This window comes from Astatotilapia calliptera, chromosome 2 (assembly GCF_900246225.1).
Source record: "Astatotilapia calliptera chromosome 2, fAstCal1.2, whole genome shotgun sequence".
Taxonomy (NCBI): Eukaryota; Metazoa; Chordata; class Actinopteri; order Cichliformes; family Cichlidae; genus Astatotilapia; species Astatotilapia calliptera.
Genome location: NC_039303.1, coordinates 29,710,789 through 29,726,588, shown reverse-complemented (window position 1 = coordinate 29,726,588; position 15,800 = coordinate 29,710,789). Strand labels below are relative to the sequence as shown.

The 15,800-nt window shown below is 40.7% G+C and overlaps 3 protein-coding genes across 14 annotated transcripts in view; all 3 read right to left on the bottom strand.

Annotated features, from left to right (window-relative positions):
• LOC113037086 (protocadherin alpha-C2-like) overlaps positions 1-15,800 on the bottom strand; it is a 208,589-nt gene that overhangs the window by 149,649 nt on the left and 43,140 nt on the right. Inside the window, exon 2 of one of the 12 annotated variants that reach the window (XM_026193995.1) lies at positions 12,939-13,725. The exons of 8 other annotated variants lie outside the window; for them this stretch is intronic. In XM_026193995.1, the coding sequence (XP_026049780.1) occupies positions 12,939-13,725 (787 nt within the window). 3 more of the 12 variants (XM_026193935.1, XM_026193787.1, XM_026193967.1) reach the window with 3 other exon arrangements.
• On the bottom strand, positions 233-3,601 carry LOC113037220 (protocadherin beta-15-like). Its single transcript, XM_026194058.1, has one exon. It carries the CDS (start codon positions 2,911-2,913, stop codon positions 415-417), a length of 2,499 nt encoding a protein of 832 aa, XP_026049843.1. The 5' UTR covers positions 2,914-3,601; the 3' UTR covers positions 233-414.
• LOC113037401 (protocadherin alpha-3-like) lies at positions 6,676-10,033 on the bottom strand. Its single transcript, XM_026194426.1, has one exon. It carries the CDS (start codon positions 9,110-9,112, stop codon positions 6,728-6,730), a length of 2,385 nt encoding a protein of 794 aa, XP_026050211.1. The 5' UTR covers positions 9,113-10,033; the 3' UTR covers positions 6,676-6,727.

Here is a 15,800-nt window from a genome sequence, read left to right as displayed (position 1 = left end):
AAAGCGATAGTCAGAAACTTCACCTTGGTCCAGTTGAGTTATGCGTTGTTATCGTTCATATTTTTTATGAAGAAGAAAAACGTAAAAACACCCCTAATTAAAATACTGTTTTTTAAATCTGTTTTAGTTCCTTAATCTGTCTTTGCAGCTGGATGTTTTTTAAAAGTTGTTTGACTTTAGAATGGCATTTAATATATTAAATATACTCTATGTCTAAAATGACTTGTCTCGTATTTTAAAGAAAAGCCTAACTCATTTCATTTTATACTGACACAGAGAGAGAAGAATAATTCTTACGAATAAAATCTTGGCAGATGTTCTTGGATATCGCTCAAGTTGTTTCCATAAGTATTAGTTGTAAACACAAATTTCCACAAACTATAATCAGTGCATGAATGCGAATGTACTGTGCATTTATTTAATTGGAAAATGTTGAATATTCCTTACCTCTTCAGATGTGCGTCTCCTATCAGGAAGCACTAGTGTATTTGCATGACTGCCCGGAACTATAGTAGATCCTATACTCATTCTGGGTCCAACTAGCATGTACCGCTTCTCTCCTGATCTGTACTGGATGCTGTGACACAGTGTCCCATCATAATTAGTCTCTGGCAAATATTTAGAAGTATAGTCTGTGGATTTGGAGCACTGCATTGCAATCAGCACGATGATGCTTATGAGAAAAAGTACAGAAACTGCGCCCAAAGTTATCATGAGGTAAAATATCACGTTACTGTCCTCATCATCTTTTGCTGTACTTTTAACATCAGAAGCTGCAAAAGCCTCTTTGGGCTCCACAAGTTTGACAATCACAGTAGCTGTTGCTGAGAGAGAAACGTTGCCGTTGTCTTTGACCAGTATTACCAGTTTATGCTCAGCCTCGTCTGTCTCTGTGAATGAGCGAAGTGTTCTGATCTGTCCTGTGTAGCGGTCCAACGCAAAGAGACTATGGTCAGTCACTTCTTGCAGTGAAAATAGCAACCAGCCGTTATATCCTATATCAGCGTCATAGGCTCTGACTTTAGTCACCAAGTGTCCTGCGTTGACGTTTCGGGGAATCTCCTCCACACCTTGAGCAGAACCGTTGGAGCTGAGTGGATACAGGATGACTGGAGCGTTGTCGTTCTGATCCAGGATGAAGACGTTGACTGTGACGTTGTTGCTTAGTGACGGAGTTCCAGAGTCTGAGGCAACAACTTGGAACTGGAAAGTTTTCAGCGATTCAAAGTCAAAACTTTTCAGCGCTAAAATTTCCCCATTTTCAGAGTTTATGTTTAGAAATGAAGTGACTTTATTCTCTTCACTTCCGTCTCTGATAATATGATACGAAATGCGCGCATTGTCATTCTCATCACGATCAGAGGCATTAACAGAAAACACTGAAGCTCCTGGACTGTTCCCCTCAATAACATAGAAAGTATATGGGCTGAGTGAAAACTCTGGACGGTTGTCATTCACATCTGACACCGTAACGCTTATTGTCTTTTCAGATGATAACGGAGGCTGACCTGCGTCTTTTGCTGTTATTGTCAACTCGTATTGTGACTGTTTCTCTCTGTCCAGAGGGGATTTGGTCACTAATGAAAACATCTTATCCTGTAAAGATGGTGATAAAGCAAACGGAACATCCTCACCTACGAAACAAATAACTTTTCCATTAAGACCAGAATCCAAGTCGTTTACACTAATAAGAGCTACTGTAGTTCCAGGTCTGGAATCTTCTGGGATTGAGCTTGAAAATGATGTTACCTCAATCTCAGGTGCGTTATCATTCAAGTCAACAATCTTTATTTTTACGCTCTTTTCTGTAGTTAGAGGAGCCATACCTTTATCTGACGCCTGGATTTCTATTTCGTATTTTTCCCTCTCCTCATAGTTTATCAACCCTTTAACGCTTAACTCTCCTGTTAATGGACTGATAGCAAAGAAATTTAAATCTTTTTGATTTATACTCTTACCAAATGAATAAACTACATCTCCGTTAGGTCCATCATCTAAGTCTATTGCATTTACTTGTATGACTATTGTACCAAGTGGTGTATTTTCATTGAGCGTAACAGAATAATCATCTTTAGAGAAAGCAGGAGCGTTATCATTAACATCAAGAACATTTACCAGAATATTCATTTCGCTTGATTTCGGAGGTTTACCCCCATCCAGCGCCGTCAGTGATAATACATGGCTCCCTGCAGCTTCCCTGTCTAAGGATTTTTGAACAACTAAAATAGGTATTTTTCCATCATCTCCTTTATCCTTAATTTCCAACCGGAAGTGATCGTTGTTGCTAAGTTTATACTGCTGCACGGAAAACTGTCCACTGTCTTGGTCACGTGCTGCTTTCAGCTGAAATCGTGTCCCGGGTAATACTGACTCTGAAATCTCAAGGGTTGTCTGGTTGTCTTGGAAGCTGGGTGAATGATCATTTATATCCAGCACTTCTACTCTAGCATAATGGACCTCCAGTGGGTTTTCTAGCACAGTTTTAACATTTATTACACACGCACTGCTCTGCGCACACACTTCCTCTCTGTCAATCTTTCTGCTCACATACAGAACACCATCGTTTGGATTCACATAGAACAGGGGATCCGCATTACTTGAAACAATCCGATACTTCCGGTCTTTCAACGTGTTTTTATCTAATCCCAGATCTCTTGCTATGTTTCCAACCACAGTTCCTTCGTTAACCTCCTCGGAGATCGAGTATCGCAACTGCGCTGATGCTACAGTCCACAAAAGCACAGCAAATACGCATCCGACCAGATATCCTCTCCTCATTTCCGACTGGCGTTTTCTTTGTTCCATGATGAAAACGAAAATTTTCAATAATCCATCACAATGACTATAAATCTGTTGGAAATGCAAAAAAAGAACAACCTCGTTCTTGCAAACACTCCTGTGATATTTGTACATGCAAAACCTGGTGTAAACCCAGAGAACAATCCGCGAAACGATGCTCCCCTTGTCGATGTGAAATAGCTAAGGGGTGGAACCAAAAAGCAGTAAGGACAAGCTTGTGGGGGGAAGGTTTTCTATATCGCACTGACACCATGCGAGTTTTATTCTCATTACAGAAAATTGGCTTCATATTGGATTATTAGAGCAGTATGATCGGTTTATGAAAAGCGAAGAAGAGATTTAGTGTCCATCAGAAGATTACAAATCCAACACAAATTAAAAAATATATAATCTCTTTATTTCACGCAGAACCAGCGAGTATTTTAAATTTGTATTGTTGTTATCTCACGAGTTAAGCAAATCGTGTCACTGCAGAATTACCTTGAAACGAAGCAAGGCACTTTTCAGCACCAAGGATAGTTATTTAGTTTGCAAATTGCTTTCACTGAGTGAGTCCCGCACATTTTTGTATCTCATTAATTGACTGGTAGCTAAAAACACTCACTTGTCTGAAATAAATCAACCTTGATTTGTTGCTCAATAATTTCAGAATAACAAGGTATTATAATAATGTCCAATGAGACACTTTAAAATATCACAGCTGCTCTGATCGAGGTGAGGGAGATGAAAAGGATGCATTTTTGTATGACTAGTGATTAAAATGAAAAGTACAACTTAGGGGAAGAACGTTATATTTTAAGGTATGCCTTACCTCAGATGTTCTCCTCCTGTCAGGAAGCACGAGTGTATTCGCATGACTCCCAGGTACTATAGTAGATCCTATACTCATTCTGGGTCCAACTAGCATGTACCGCTTCTCTCCTGATCTGTACTGGATGCTGTGACACAGTGTCCCATCATAATTAGTCTCTGGCAGATATTTAGAAGTATAGTCTGTGGATTTGGAGCACTGCATTGCAATCAGCACGATGATGCTGACGAGAAAAAGTACAGAAACTGCGCCCAAAGTTACCATGAGGTAAAATATGACATTACTGTCCTCATCATCTTTTGTCGCACTTTTAACATCAGAAGCTGCAAAAGCCTCTTTGGGCTCCACAAGTTTGACAATCACAGTAGCTGTTGCTGAGAGAGAAACGTTGCCGTTGTCTTTGACCAGTATGATCAGTTTTTGCTCAGCCTCGTCTGTCTCTGTGAATGAGCGAAGTGTTCTGATCTGTCCTGTATAGCGGTCCAAAGCAAAGAGACTGTGGTCAGTAACTTCCTGCAGTGAAAAGAGCAACCAGCCGTTATATCCTATATCAGCGTCATAGGCTCTGACTTTAGTCACCAAGTGTCCTGCGTTGACGTTTCGAGGAATCTCCTCCACACCTTGAGCAGAGCCGTTGGAGCTGAGTGGATACAGGATGACTGGAGCGTTGTCGTTCTGATCCAGGATGAAGACGTTGACTGTGACGTTGTTGCTTAGTGACGGAGTTCCCGAATCTGAGGCAACAACTTGGAACTGGAAAGTTTTCAGCGTTTCAAAGTCAAAACTTTTCAGCGCTAAAATCTCCCCATTATCCGAGTTTATATTTAGAAATGAACTGATTTTATTATCTTCACTTCCGTCTCTGATGATATGATAGGAAACGCGTGCACAGTCATTTTCATCACGATCAGAGGCTTTCACCGCAAATACGGAGGCTCCTGGACTGTTATTCTCTGTGATATAAAACGTGTAAGGACTTGTTGAAAACTCTGGACTGTTGTCGTTTACATCTGATATAACCACGCTTATAGTCTTTTCAGTTAAATGGGGAGGTTCACCTGAGTCCTTTGCAATAATCGTGACATCATATTGAGAAGTAATTTCTCTGTCTAACTGGGAGATGGTAACTATAGCGTACATATTTTCCTGTAATGATGGAGATAACGTAAACGGGACTCCTTGTTTGATTGAGCAAATGACCTTACCATTGATTCCAGAGTCTAAATCGGTGACACTAATGAGGGCCACTGTAGTTCCTATCTTTGAATCTTCCTTGATAGAACTAGAAAATGATGTCACTTCTATCTCAGGTGCATTGTCATTCACGTCAGCAACGGTTATCACGACACTCTTGCCAGTTTTTAATGGAACCTGTGCCTTATCAGATGCCTGAATATCAATTTCATAACTTGTACTTTTCTCGAAATCTAACTTACCTGTTACATGAATTTCGCCAGTGTTTGCATCTATACTAAAAAGCTCCATTATTTTTGGATCGACTTCGTTACCGAATGAATATATTATTTCACCGTTTGCTCCCTGGTCCAAATCTGTTGCATTCACTTGAATGACGACAGTACCAGTGGGGATGTTTTCTTTAAGTGTAGCAGAATACAGCTCTTTGGTGAACACTGGGGAATTGTCATTAATATCAAGTACATCCACAGTGATTTCTATATCGCCTGATTTCGCCGGTTTCCCTCCATCAACGGCTGTTAAACGTAACTTGTGCTTCTCGTTTGTTTCTCTGTCTAACTGCTTCTGCAGAACTAAGAATGGTATTTTCTGGTCTTTGCCACGGTCCTTTACTTCTACTCTAAAATATTCATTATGACTTAGTTTATATTGCTGAATTGCGAATTGGCCCACATCGGGGTCACGCGCGGCCTGTAGCTGAAATCTCGCTCCTGGTAGAGCCGACTCGGAAATTTCAAGCCTTTTCTCTTTCTCTGGAAAAACGGGAGAATGATCATTTATGTCTAGTATTTCCACTGCCACATAGTGAATCTCTAGTGGGTTTTCTAGCACGGTTTTTAGGTTGATGGTGCATGCACTGCTTCGTTCGCACACCTCTTCCCTGTCTATCCTTCTTTTCACATACAGGATGCCATCGTTTTGATTCACCTGGAACAGTGATTCCGTTGAGCCTGTTACAATGCGGTATCCTCTGCCTTTGAGTGCACTCTTATCAAGCCCCAAATCCTTAGCTATATTTCCCACGATGGTTCCATCTTGAACCTCCTCGGATATGGAATATCTGATCTGTGCAAAAGCTCCGCTACATAAAATAACCAAAACAATTATGAAGACGAACCAACACCGCCGGTCCTTCCGTGCTTTGCCTTCCCTTTGTTCCATGACAAAGATGACTGAAAATAGTCCATAAAATCCCTGCTTGCAAAGCCAGCCAGTGTCCGATGATCCTGTATGTTAACCAGGATCTGTTTTGGGGGAATGCTCTGAAAATAAAGCACACTCGTTGCCGTGAATCACGATCTTACCTTGAAATTTGCTATTTGAGAGAAAAATAGCATATCGGCTCGGTTGAAATACCACTCGTGACGTAAGGTACTGCCAAATACAGAGAACCACTGAACTACACTGACATCAAGCGTTAGGTTTTGTTATTTACACAGACTACAGTTAAAAAAAAAAGAAAAAAATTAAAATCCCCCAGATGAGTTATATTCTCACGCTGACGTAAACAGGTCTTTATTGACCTATAGGACCGGATTTTGCACAAAGCCCAACTCTGGACACTCGAATACATTTGAAAATATACAAGTACAAAGTACTTGTATAAGTACAACACGTATACATTATGTGTTGTGCTTTACTGTAACTGTGTAGTTAGCATATACTAAGTAGAAAACATCAGCAAAAAATACCACACAAATAACCTTACCAAAAACCCACAAGTGGAAGAGGAAAACGGTTTTCAGTGTTTACTAATGCCCGACATTTGTGACACTAGTAACAAATCAGCACCATGGAGAGTGAACACAGAGTACTGGTAAAAGTATTACTCTTGTTAAATATAATAAAAATTAAACTAAAAACGCTTTAAATGAAATCAAATTCTCCCATATACCATTCAAAAAACTCATTAAGCCACTGTTAGCTAATATAAAATAACCCTACCTCTTCAGGTGTCCGTCTCCTATCAGGAAGCACGAGTGTATTTCCATGGCTGCCCGGAACTATAGTAGATCCTATACTCATTCTGGGTCCAACTAGCATGTACCGCTTCTCTCCTGATCTGTACTGGATGCTGTGACACAGTGTCCCATCATAATTAGCCTCTGGCAGATATTTAGAAGTATAGTCTGTGGATTTGGAGCACTGCATTGCAATCAGAACGATGATGCTGACGAGAAAAAGTACAGAAACTGCGCCCAAAGATATCATGAGGTAAAATATGACATTACTGTCCTCATCATCTTTTGCTGCACTTTTAACATCAGAAGCTGCAAAAGCCTCTTTGGGCTCCACAAGTTTGACAATCACAGTAGCTGTTGCTGAGAGAGAAACGTTGCCGTTGTCTTTGACCAGTATGAGCAGTTTATGCTCAGCCTCGTCTGTCTCTGTGAATGAGCGAAGTGTTCTGATCTGTCCTGTATAGCGGTCCAAAGCAAAGAGACTGTGGTCAGTAACTTCCTGCAGTGAAAAGAGCAACCAGCCGTTATATCCTATATCAGCGTCATAGGCTCTGACTTTAGTCACCAAGTGCCCTGCGTTGACGTTTCGGGGAATCTCCTCCACACCTTGAGCAGAGCCGTTGGAGCTGAGTGGATACAGGATGACTGGAGCGTTGTCGTTCTGATCCAGGATGAAGACGTTGACTGTGACATTGTTGCTTAGTAATGGAGTTCCAAAATCTGACGCAACAACTTGGAACTGGAAAGTTTTCAGCATTTCAAAGTCAAAACTTTTCAGTGCCACAATTTCTCCATTTTCAGAATTAATATTTAGAAAAGAGGTGAGCGTATTTTCTCCCCCCCTTTCTCTTAAGATAAGATATGAAATAAGAGCATTACTTCCCTCATCATTGTCTCGGGCTGCCACTGAGAAGATCGACGCCCCTGGGCTATTATTCTCAGTTATGTAGAAAGTATATGGATTCTGTAAGAACTCAGGGCTGTTGTCATTCACATCTGAAATAACAATATTTATACTTTTCTCCGATGATAAGGAAGGTTTGCCTGCGTCTTTAGCAACTATCAGGACATTATACTGGGATTGTTGTTCTCTGTCTAAAACCTGTTTCGTTACTAGAGAATACATGTTACTTTGTAAAGAAGGTGCGAGCAAAAAGGGAGCATCTTTGCTTACATAACATACTACTTTTCCATTCAAATCAGAATCGGAGTCTTTGACACTAATTAACGCCACTGTGGTTCCTGGTTTTGAATTTTCAGGGAGTGCATGAGAAAAAGATGTCACTTCAATCTCTGGTGCATTATCATTTACGTCAATTATATTAATAATGACGATTTTGTCTGTTGTCATTGTAGCTGCTCCTTTGTCGGATGCTTGAATGTCGATTTCATACCTGCCGCTTTCTTCAAAGTCTATTTGTCCCGCCACTATGATTTCTCCAGTAACCGGATTTAAGTCAAAACGTTCACGTACCCGTGCTTCCACGTCATTTCCAAATGAATACACAACCTCACCATTTAATCCTTCATCCAGGTCTGTTGCATTAACTTGAATCACAGTCGTACCAAAAGGAGAATTTTCTTTGAGGTGCGCACTATATGCCTCCTTACTGAAAACAGGAGGGTTGTCATTAACATCGGAAACATTAACAATTATTGTCATGTTACCAGATCTTGGAGGTTTACCTCCATCAAAGGCTGTCAGAAGCAACACATGAGTTTTAACAGATTCTCTATCAAGTGATTTTTGAAGGACTAAACTCGGTGTTTTACGGTCTTCGCCCCGGTCTTTCACTTCTAAACGGAAATGTTCATTGTGACTCAGCTTGTACTGCTGGACAGACAGCGAACCACTATCAGCATCACGGGCTGCTTGTAACTGAAATCGTGCTCCTGGTAGTGCAGATTCAGAAATTTCCAACGTATTTTCTTTTTCAGGAAAGATCGGTGCGTGGTCGTTTACATCCAGAATCTCCACTGCCACGTAGTGCACCTCGAGTGGATTTTCTAACACTGTTTTTAGGTCGATAACACACATCTTGTTTCGGTCACACACTTCCTCTCTGTCGATTTTTCGGTTCACATACAAGATCCCATTATCTGTGTTTACTCGGAAAGGAGGCTCTGCTGAGCCGGAGACAATGCGGTACCCCCTCTCTTTCAGTGTAGCCTTATCGAGACCTAAATCCTTCGCGATATTTCCAACAGCAGTTCCTTCTGTATTTTCCTCTGAAATTGAATATCTAAATTGTCCCAAAGCGGTCTTCCAGACCAGAACCAAAACCAAAATGTATACAATCCATATTCTCCTCGTTCTCCACGTTAGGCATCGCCTTTGTTCCATGGTGTAAAGATGAAACAGCGAAATGAAGCAACTTTCAAATCGCTACACTCATACACTCAAATAGGATTGTTCCGCCACACCCGTTATTACAATCTGACAGTTTTTCAGAATAAAAATTCTTAGCGATTAAATTGTCTCTAGTCCTTCACACACAGAAACGTCCTCCATTCGACTGTTTTAAAGGAAGGGGATGGCTCTTGTGTATATAATTGTAACCTTGTGGAAGCATTATTTGTCCTTACACTGACACCAAGTGACAAACAATCACACTGCAGACTTCAAAAAGAAGCATGCTTCAGAAACAGCAAACTTGTCGAGATAATAAATGTTGTAACCAAATTTAGAAAAAAAAGAAAAGAAAAACATTCAGCCTACTCCACTTTCACCATTCTAAAACAAAAGTAAGCAAAACCGTTCTATCCAAATTTCTTTTGACATTACTCCATGCATGTGCTGTTGCTGTTCATGATTACGCTGCCTGTTGTTGTAATGCAATTCCAGTCAGAGGGACACGAACTTGCCACAGAAAATTTCAGCACCGCGGAAAGCGACAATGTAAAAGGTAAACTTCCAGACAAATACGAAACAAATACAAATCCGACTGAAATACCAGGAGTATTTACACTGGCATATTTAGAGGGTAATAAAACGGACAGATAAGCTGAAGCTGTGAAGCTAACGAGTCTAGGATCCTCATGTATGCTAATGCTAGCTACAACATAGCAGCAATATAAGTGATGTACATAAAGGACCTATAATCATGACCCATTGTTCCAATATTGATAGTACAAAACGAGAAAAAAGTTGTATATTTGAAACAAGTTCTATATATAGTGGCAAAAAAGATTTTAACAACTGTATGAAGGCAGGTGATTTTAATAATTTAAATTCGAAAAATATAAACTAGAGGACGATGATTTGATTATAATAGATTTAATTTTTGATCCGTGAACATATCATTAAAGTAAAAATCACCATTTTGAGCTGTTAAAATACAGCACAGAGGTAAACTGTTCATCTTACCTCATCAGATGTCATCCGCCTGTCAGGAAGTACGAGTGTATTTGCATGGCTACCCGGGACTATAGTAGATCCTATACTCATTCTGGGTCCAACTAGCATGTACCGCTTCTCTCCTGATCTGTACTGGATGCTGTGACACAGTGTCCCATCATAATTAGTCTCTGGCAGATATTTAGAAGTATAGTCTGTGGATTTGGAGCACTGCATCGCAATCAGAACGATGATGCTGACGAGAAAAAGTACAGAAACTGCACCCAAAGTTATCATGAGGTAAAATATGACATTACTGTCCTCATCATCTTTTGCTGCGCTTTTAACATCAGAAGCTGCAAAAGCCTCTTTGGGCTCCACGAGTTTGACAATCACAGTAGCTGTTGCTGAGAGAGAAACGTTGCCGTTGTCTTTGACCAGTATTACCAGTTTATGCTCAGCCTCGTCTGTCTCTGTGAATGAGCGAAGTGTTCTGATCTGTCCCGTATAGCGGTCCAAAGCAAAGAGACTGTGGTCAGTCACTTCTTGCAGTGAAAAAAGCAACCAGCCGTTATATCCTATATCAGCGTCATAGGCTCTGACTTTAGTCACCAAGTGTCCTGCGTTGACGTTTCGGGGAATCTCCTCCACACCTTGAGCAGAACCGTTGGAGCTGAGTGGATACAGGATGACTGGAGCGTTGTCGTTCTGATCCAGGATGAAGACGTTGACTGTGACGTTGTTGCTTAGTGACGGAGTTCCAGAATCTGAGGCAACAACTTGGAACTGGAAAGTTTTCAGTGTTTCAAAGTCAAAACTTTTCAGGGCTGAAACATCCCCATTTTCGGAGTTAATATTTAGAAATGATGTAACTTTATTTTCATGACCCGCATTCCTAAGAATATGATATGAGATAATCGCATTACCTCCTTCATCACTGTCGGATGCGGTTATACAAAACACAGAAGCTCCCGGTGGGTTATTTTCGGCAATGAAGAACGTATAGGGACTCGCTGAAAACTGCGGACTATTATCATTCGTATCTGACACAAACACGTTTACTGTCTTTTCCGATGTTAAGGCTGGCTCACCAGCGTCCTTTGCAATTATTGTTATATCATATGTTGATTGTTGCTCTCTGTCCATCTGTGACTTGGTGACCACGGCGAACATGTTATCTTGTATTGACGGAGTTAGTGTAAAAGGGCTGTCCCCTGCGATATAGCTGATTATTTTTCCATTTAACCCAGAGTCTGAATCTGTAATGCTGAGAAGCGCGACCGTTGTTCCTGGTCTAGAGTCCTCTGAAACTGCACTTGACAGCGATGCCACTTCTATCTCAGGGGGATTATCATTTATGTCTCCAATGTTAATTATCACACTTTTATAAGTTTTAAGTGGAATGCTTCCCTTATCAGAGGCTTGTATATCAATGTGATAGCTGTCTTGTTCTTCAAAATCTATGTGACCTTTTACAATTATCTCCCCAGTAACAGAGTCTATATCAAAAAGCTCTCGAATTTTACCTTTTACGCCACTGCCAAATGAATAAACTACTTCCCCATTGGGACCATCATCCAAATCGGTTGCGTTAACCTGAATGACTGTTGTGCCAGCCGGGGTGTTTTCCTGTAGTACTGCTGAATATGTATCTTGGATAAACACTGGCATGTTGTCATTAACGTCTAAAACATCTATGTATATTTCAACTGTGCCCGTGTTTTGAGGTGTTCCACCGTCTATAGCCATGAGCACCAATTTATGGCTACTTTTAACCTCTCTGTCTAGCTGTTTACCCAACGTTAAAGTTGGAGTTTTACCATCTTTGCCTCTGTCTTTAATCTCTAAACGAAAATGGTCGTTCTGACTTATTTTATACTGTTGGATAGAGTTTGTGCCACTATCCGGATCGTGAGCGTTTTGTAACTGATACTGTGCTCCTGGTAATGCAGACTCGAAGATCTCTAGTTTCTGAGCTTTGTCGGGAAATGCAGGAGAGTGGTCGTTTAAATCCGCTATTTCCACTATGACATAATGTATTTCTAGTGGGTTTTCAAGCACAGTTTTGAGACTAATTACACAAACATTATTATCCTTACATACTTTCTCTCGGTCTATTTTGCGCTTTGCGTAAAGGACCCCATCATCCTCATTTACATTGAAAAGAGGTTCAGTCGAGCCAGATATAATGCGAAATCCCCTCTGCTTCATTATATTCAGATCTATTCCCAAATCTTTAGCGATATTCCCAACAACACTCCCTTCTGTTAGCTCTTCTGATATAGAGTACCTCAGCTGTCCTGAAGCGATTGTGAAAAATAAAAGCACAACAAAAACGCTGATGAGTGGTGATCGCTGTCGCCATGATTCCCGTCGCCTTTGTTTCATACTGTGAGGTAAACGTAAAAATCCAAACGCTTTCATCATTCGCCACATGTTTAGATTTTTGTCTCCATAGCAGCAAGAAATAAATCCACTTCTCGTATATTATTTGCCAGTATAAAATAATAGTCACCACACGCTTAGAGCAAGTCTTTCAACTAAACGCTCTCAAATCAGACTGCATGTAGCGTGGTTGGACTCGAGTATGACGTTCAGAGACGCTATAAGGCGTTATACTGACAAGGTACCGCCACCTTGTGAATATGTGTAATAGTACAATTTATGATATCAAGCTGACAAATAATTATGGCAACTGCATCACTAAACTGACGTGTTTGAGGTCATTGTCGAAATTCTATCCAAATCCAGTTTCACCACCATTGAGAATAATGACAAAAATCATTACTCGGAGTAGAATAGGTAGAATACATGGCAACACGTTATTACTCACCTCTTCAGGTGGGCGTCTTCTGTCTGGCATCACCAGAGTATTTGCATGGCTGCCCGGAACTATAGTAGATCCTATACTCATTCTGGGTCCAACAAGCATGTACTTCCTGTCTCCTGATCTGTACTGGATGCTGTGACACAGTGTCCCATCATAATCTGCCTTTTGTAAATACTTGGAAGTATCGTCTGTGGATTTGGAGCACTGCATCGCAATCAGCACGATGATGCTGACGAGAAAAAGTACAGAAACTGCGCCCAAAGTTATCATGAGGTAAAATATGACATTACTGTCCTCATTATCCTTTGTCGCACTTTTAACATCAGAAGCTGCAAAAGCCTCTTTGGGCTCCACAAGTTTGACAATCACAGTAGCTGTTGCTGAGAGAGAAACGTTGCCGTTGTCTTTGACCAGTATGATCAGTTTGTGCTCAGCCTCGTCTGTCTCTGTGAATGAGCGAAGTGTTCTGATCTGTCCTGTATAGCGGTCCAAAGCAAAGAGACTGTGGTCAGTCACTTCCTGCAGTGAAAAGAGCAACCAGCCGTTATATCCTATATCAGCGTCATAGGCTCTGACTTTAGTCACCAAGTGTCCTGCGTTGACGTTTCGGGGAATCTCCTCCACACCTTGAGCAGAACCGTTGGAGCTGAGTGGATACAGGATGACTGGAGCGTTGTCGTTCTGATCCAGGATGAAGACGTTGACTGTGACATTGTTGCTTAGTGACGGAGTTCCCGAATCTGAGGCAACAACTTGGAACTGGAAAGTTTTCAGCGATTCAAAATCAAAACTTTTCAGCGCTAAAATCTCCCCATTATCAGAATTGATATTAAGACTGTATGAAGAAAGTTTACTATTCTCTTTTTCGTCTCTCAGGATATGATATGAAATATGGGCATTTTCACCCTCGTCCTGGTCTGATGCCCTCACAGAAAACACTGAAACCCCTGGTAAATTGTTCTCAGTAACATAAAAAGTGTAAGGGTTTGCTGAAAACTCCGGCCTGTTATCATTCACATCCGATACAATAATAGTAATGCTTTTTACAGAAGTTAGCGAGGGTGTGCCTGCATCTTTTGCAACTATTGTTACATCATATATGGCCTGCTTTTCTCTATCCAGTGGCGATTTTGTACTTATGGAATACATGTTGTCGTGTGTTGAAGGTGACAATTTGAAAGGGACTTCTTCATTAAATGAGCAAATTACTTTCCCGTTAAGACCAGAGTCTTTATCGATAACACTGATTAATGCCACAGTAGTTCCCATTCTTGCATCCTCGGGTATTGCCTTTGAAAACGAAGTGACCTCTATCTGAGGGGCATTATCATTCAAATCAACAATCTTCACCAACACACTTTTGTCTGTCCTTAACGGAGCCGAGCCTTTATCAGACGCTTGTATATCAATTTCATAGCTTTCCTCTGATTCGAAATCTAGCACATCTTGAATAATAATTTCACCGGTGTTTGGATCAACACGAAATAGTTCGCGTATCCTGTGGTTTACATTGCTACCTAAAGAATAGATAAGCTCACCGTTTGATCCCTCGTCTAAGTCAGAAGCATTTACTTTTACTATTGTTGTACCGGTGGGAGTGTTTTCGTTCACAAGTACCGAGTACGTGTCTTCATTGAAAACTGGCATATTATCATTAACGTCTAACACATCGATAAATATTTCAGCTGTTCCAGATTTACTTGGCTTCCCTCCATCAATAGCTGAAAGAAGTAGCTTATGAATTTTCTTTGTTTCCCTGTCTAGCGTCTTGAGTAAAACTAAAATCGGTATTTTCCCCTCTTTTCCGCGATCTTTAACTTCTAATCGAAAGTGATTATTGGGACTGAGCTTATACTCTTGGACAGAAAACTGACCAACATCGGGGTCATGCGCTGCCTGCAGCTGGAGGCGCAAACCTGGTAAAACTGACTCTGAAATTTCGAGACGGTACTGTTTAACTGAAAAGCTAGGAGCATGATCGTTCACATCCTGAATCTCCACAGTCACATAATGAATTTCAAGAGGGTTTTCAAGCACTGTTTTTAGGTTGATCAAACACGCTGTGTTTCTCTCACAAACCTTCTCTCTGTCAATTATACGGTCAACGTATAGTATTCCATCGTTTTGGTCCACGTGAAAAAACGACTCCGATGAACCCTCAACAATGCGACATCCTCTCTCTTTCAATGTATTCTTTTCCAATCCCAAATCCTTTGCTATATTTCCAACAGCAGTTCCTTCATTGACTCCCTCGGCAATGGAATATCTGATCTGCGCCGAAGCGCGGCTCCACACTAGAATAACTACAACAATGAAAGCGATCCACCGCAATTCGTCTTTTGATGCTCCAGGTTGTTTTCGCTCCATAATTAGGAGGTAAAAATGTTCCTCTGTGATTTACAATACCGAGTTTTCCACGAGTTGAGAAAAATAATAAAAAAATATTCATATCACCAGACAGGCTACCGTGCAGTATCAGGTTCACATAAGATGAATATATGCTCTAAATGAAGAGGAGGCATAGAGTGAAACCCATCCCACAAATAGGAGGTCCCATACTGCTGACAAAGAGCTTATCTTTAAACACTTTTCTGCTCAGATAGTGACACCAAGTGACTATCAAAGTTTTTTTTTCCCTGGATAATAGTACATGTTAAAGTATCTCATCTTTAAGTTGATACTTGCACTTGTGTTAAGAAGGACATGTCAAATTTCATGGTGTTAGGAAAGAAAGAAGAAGATAAATAGCGCGTGGTTTCAGCACCACTGACAGCATTCACCAACACCTCTAAATGGCAAATCAAGACAAGTTTGTTGTCAAACTCTACTAAAAGCAAAACTAGAGTTTTGGCCATTTAAGGCATC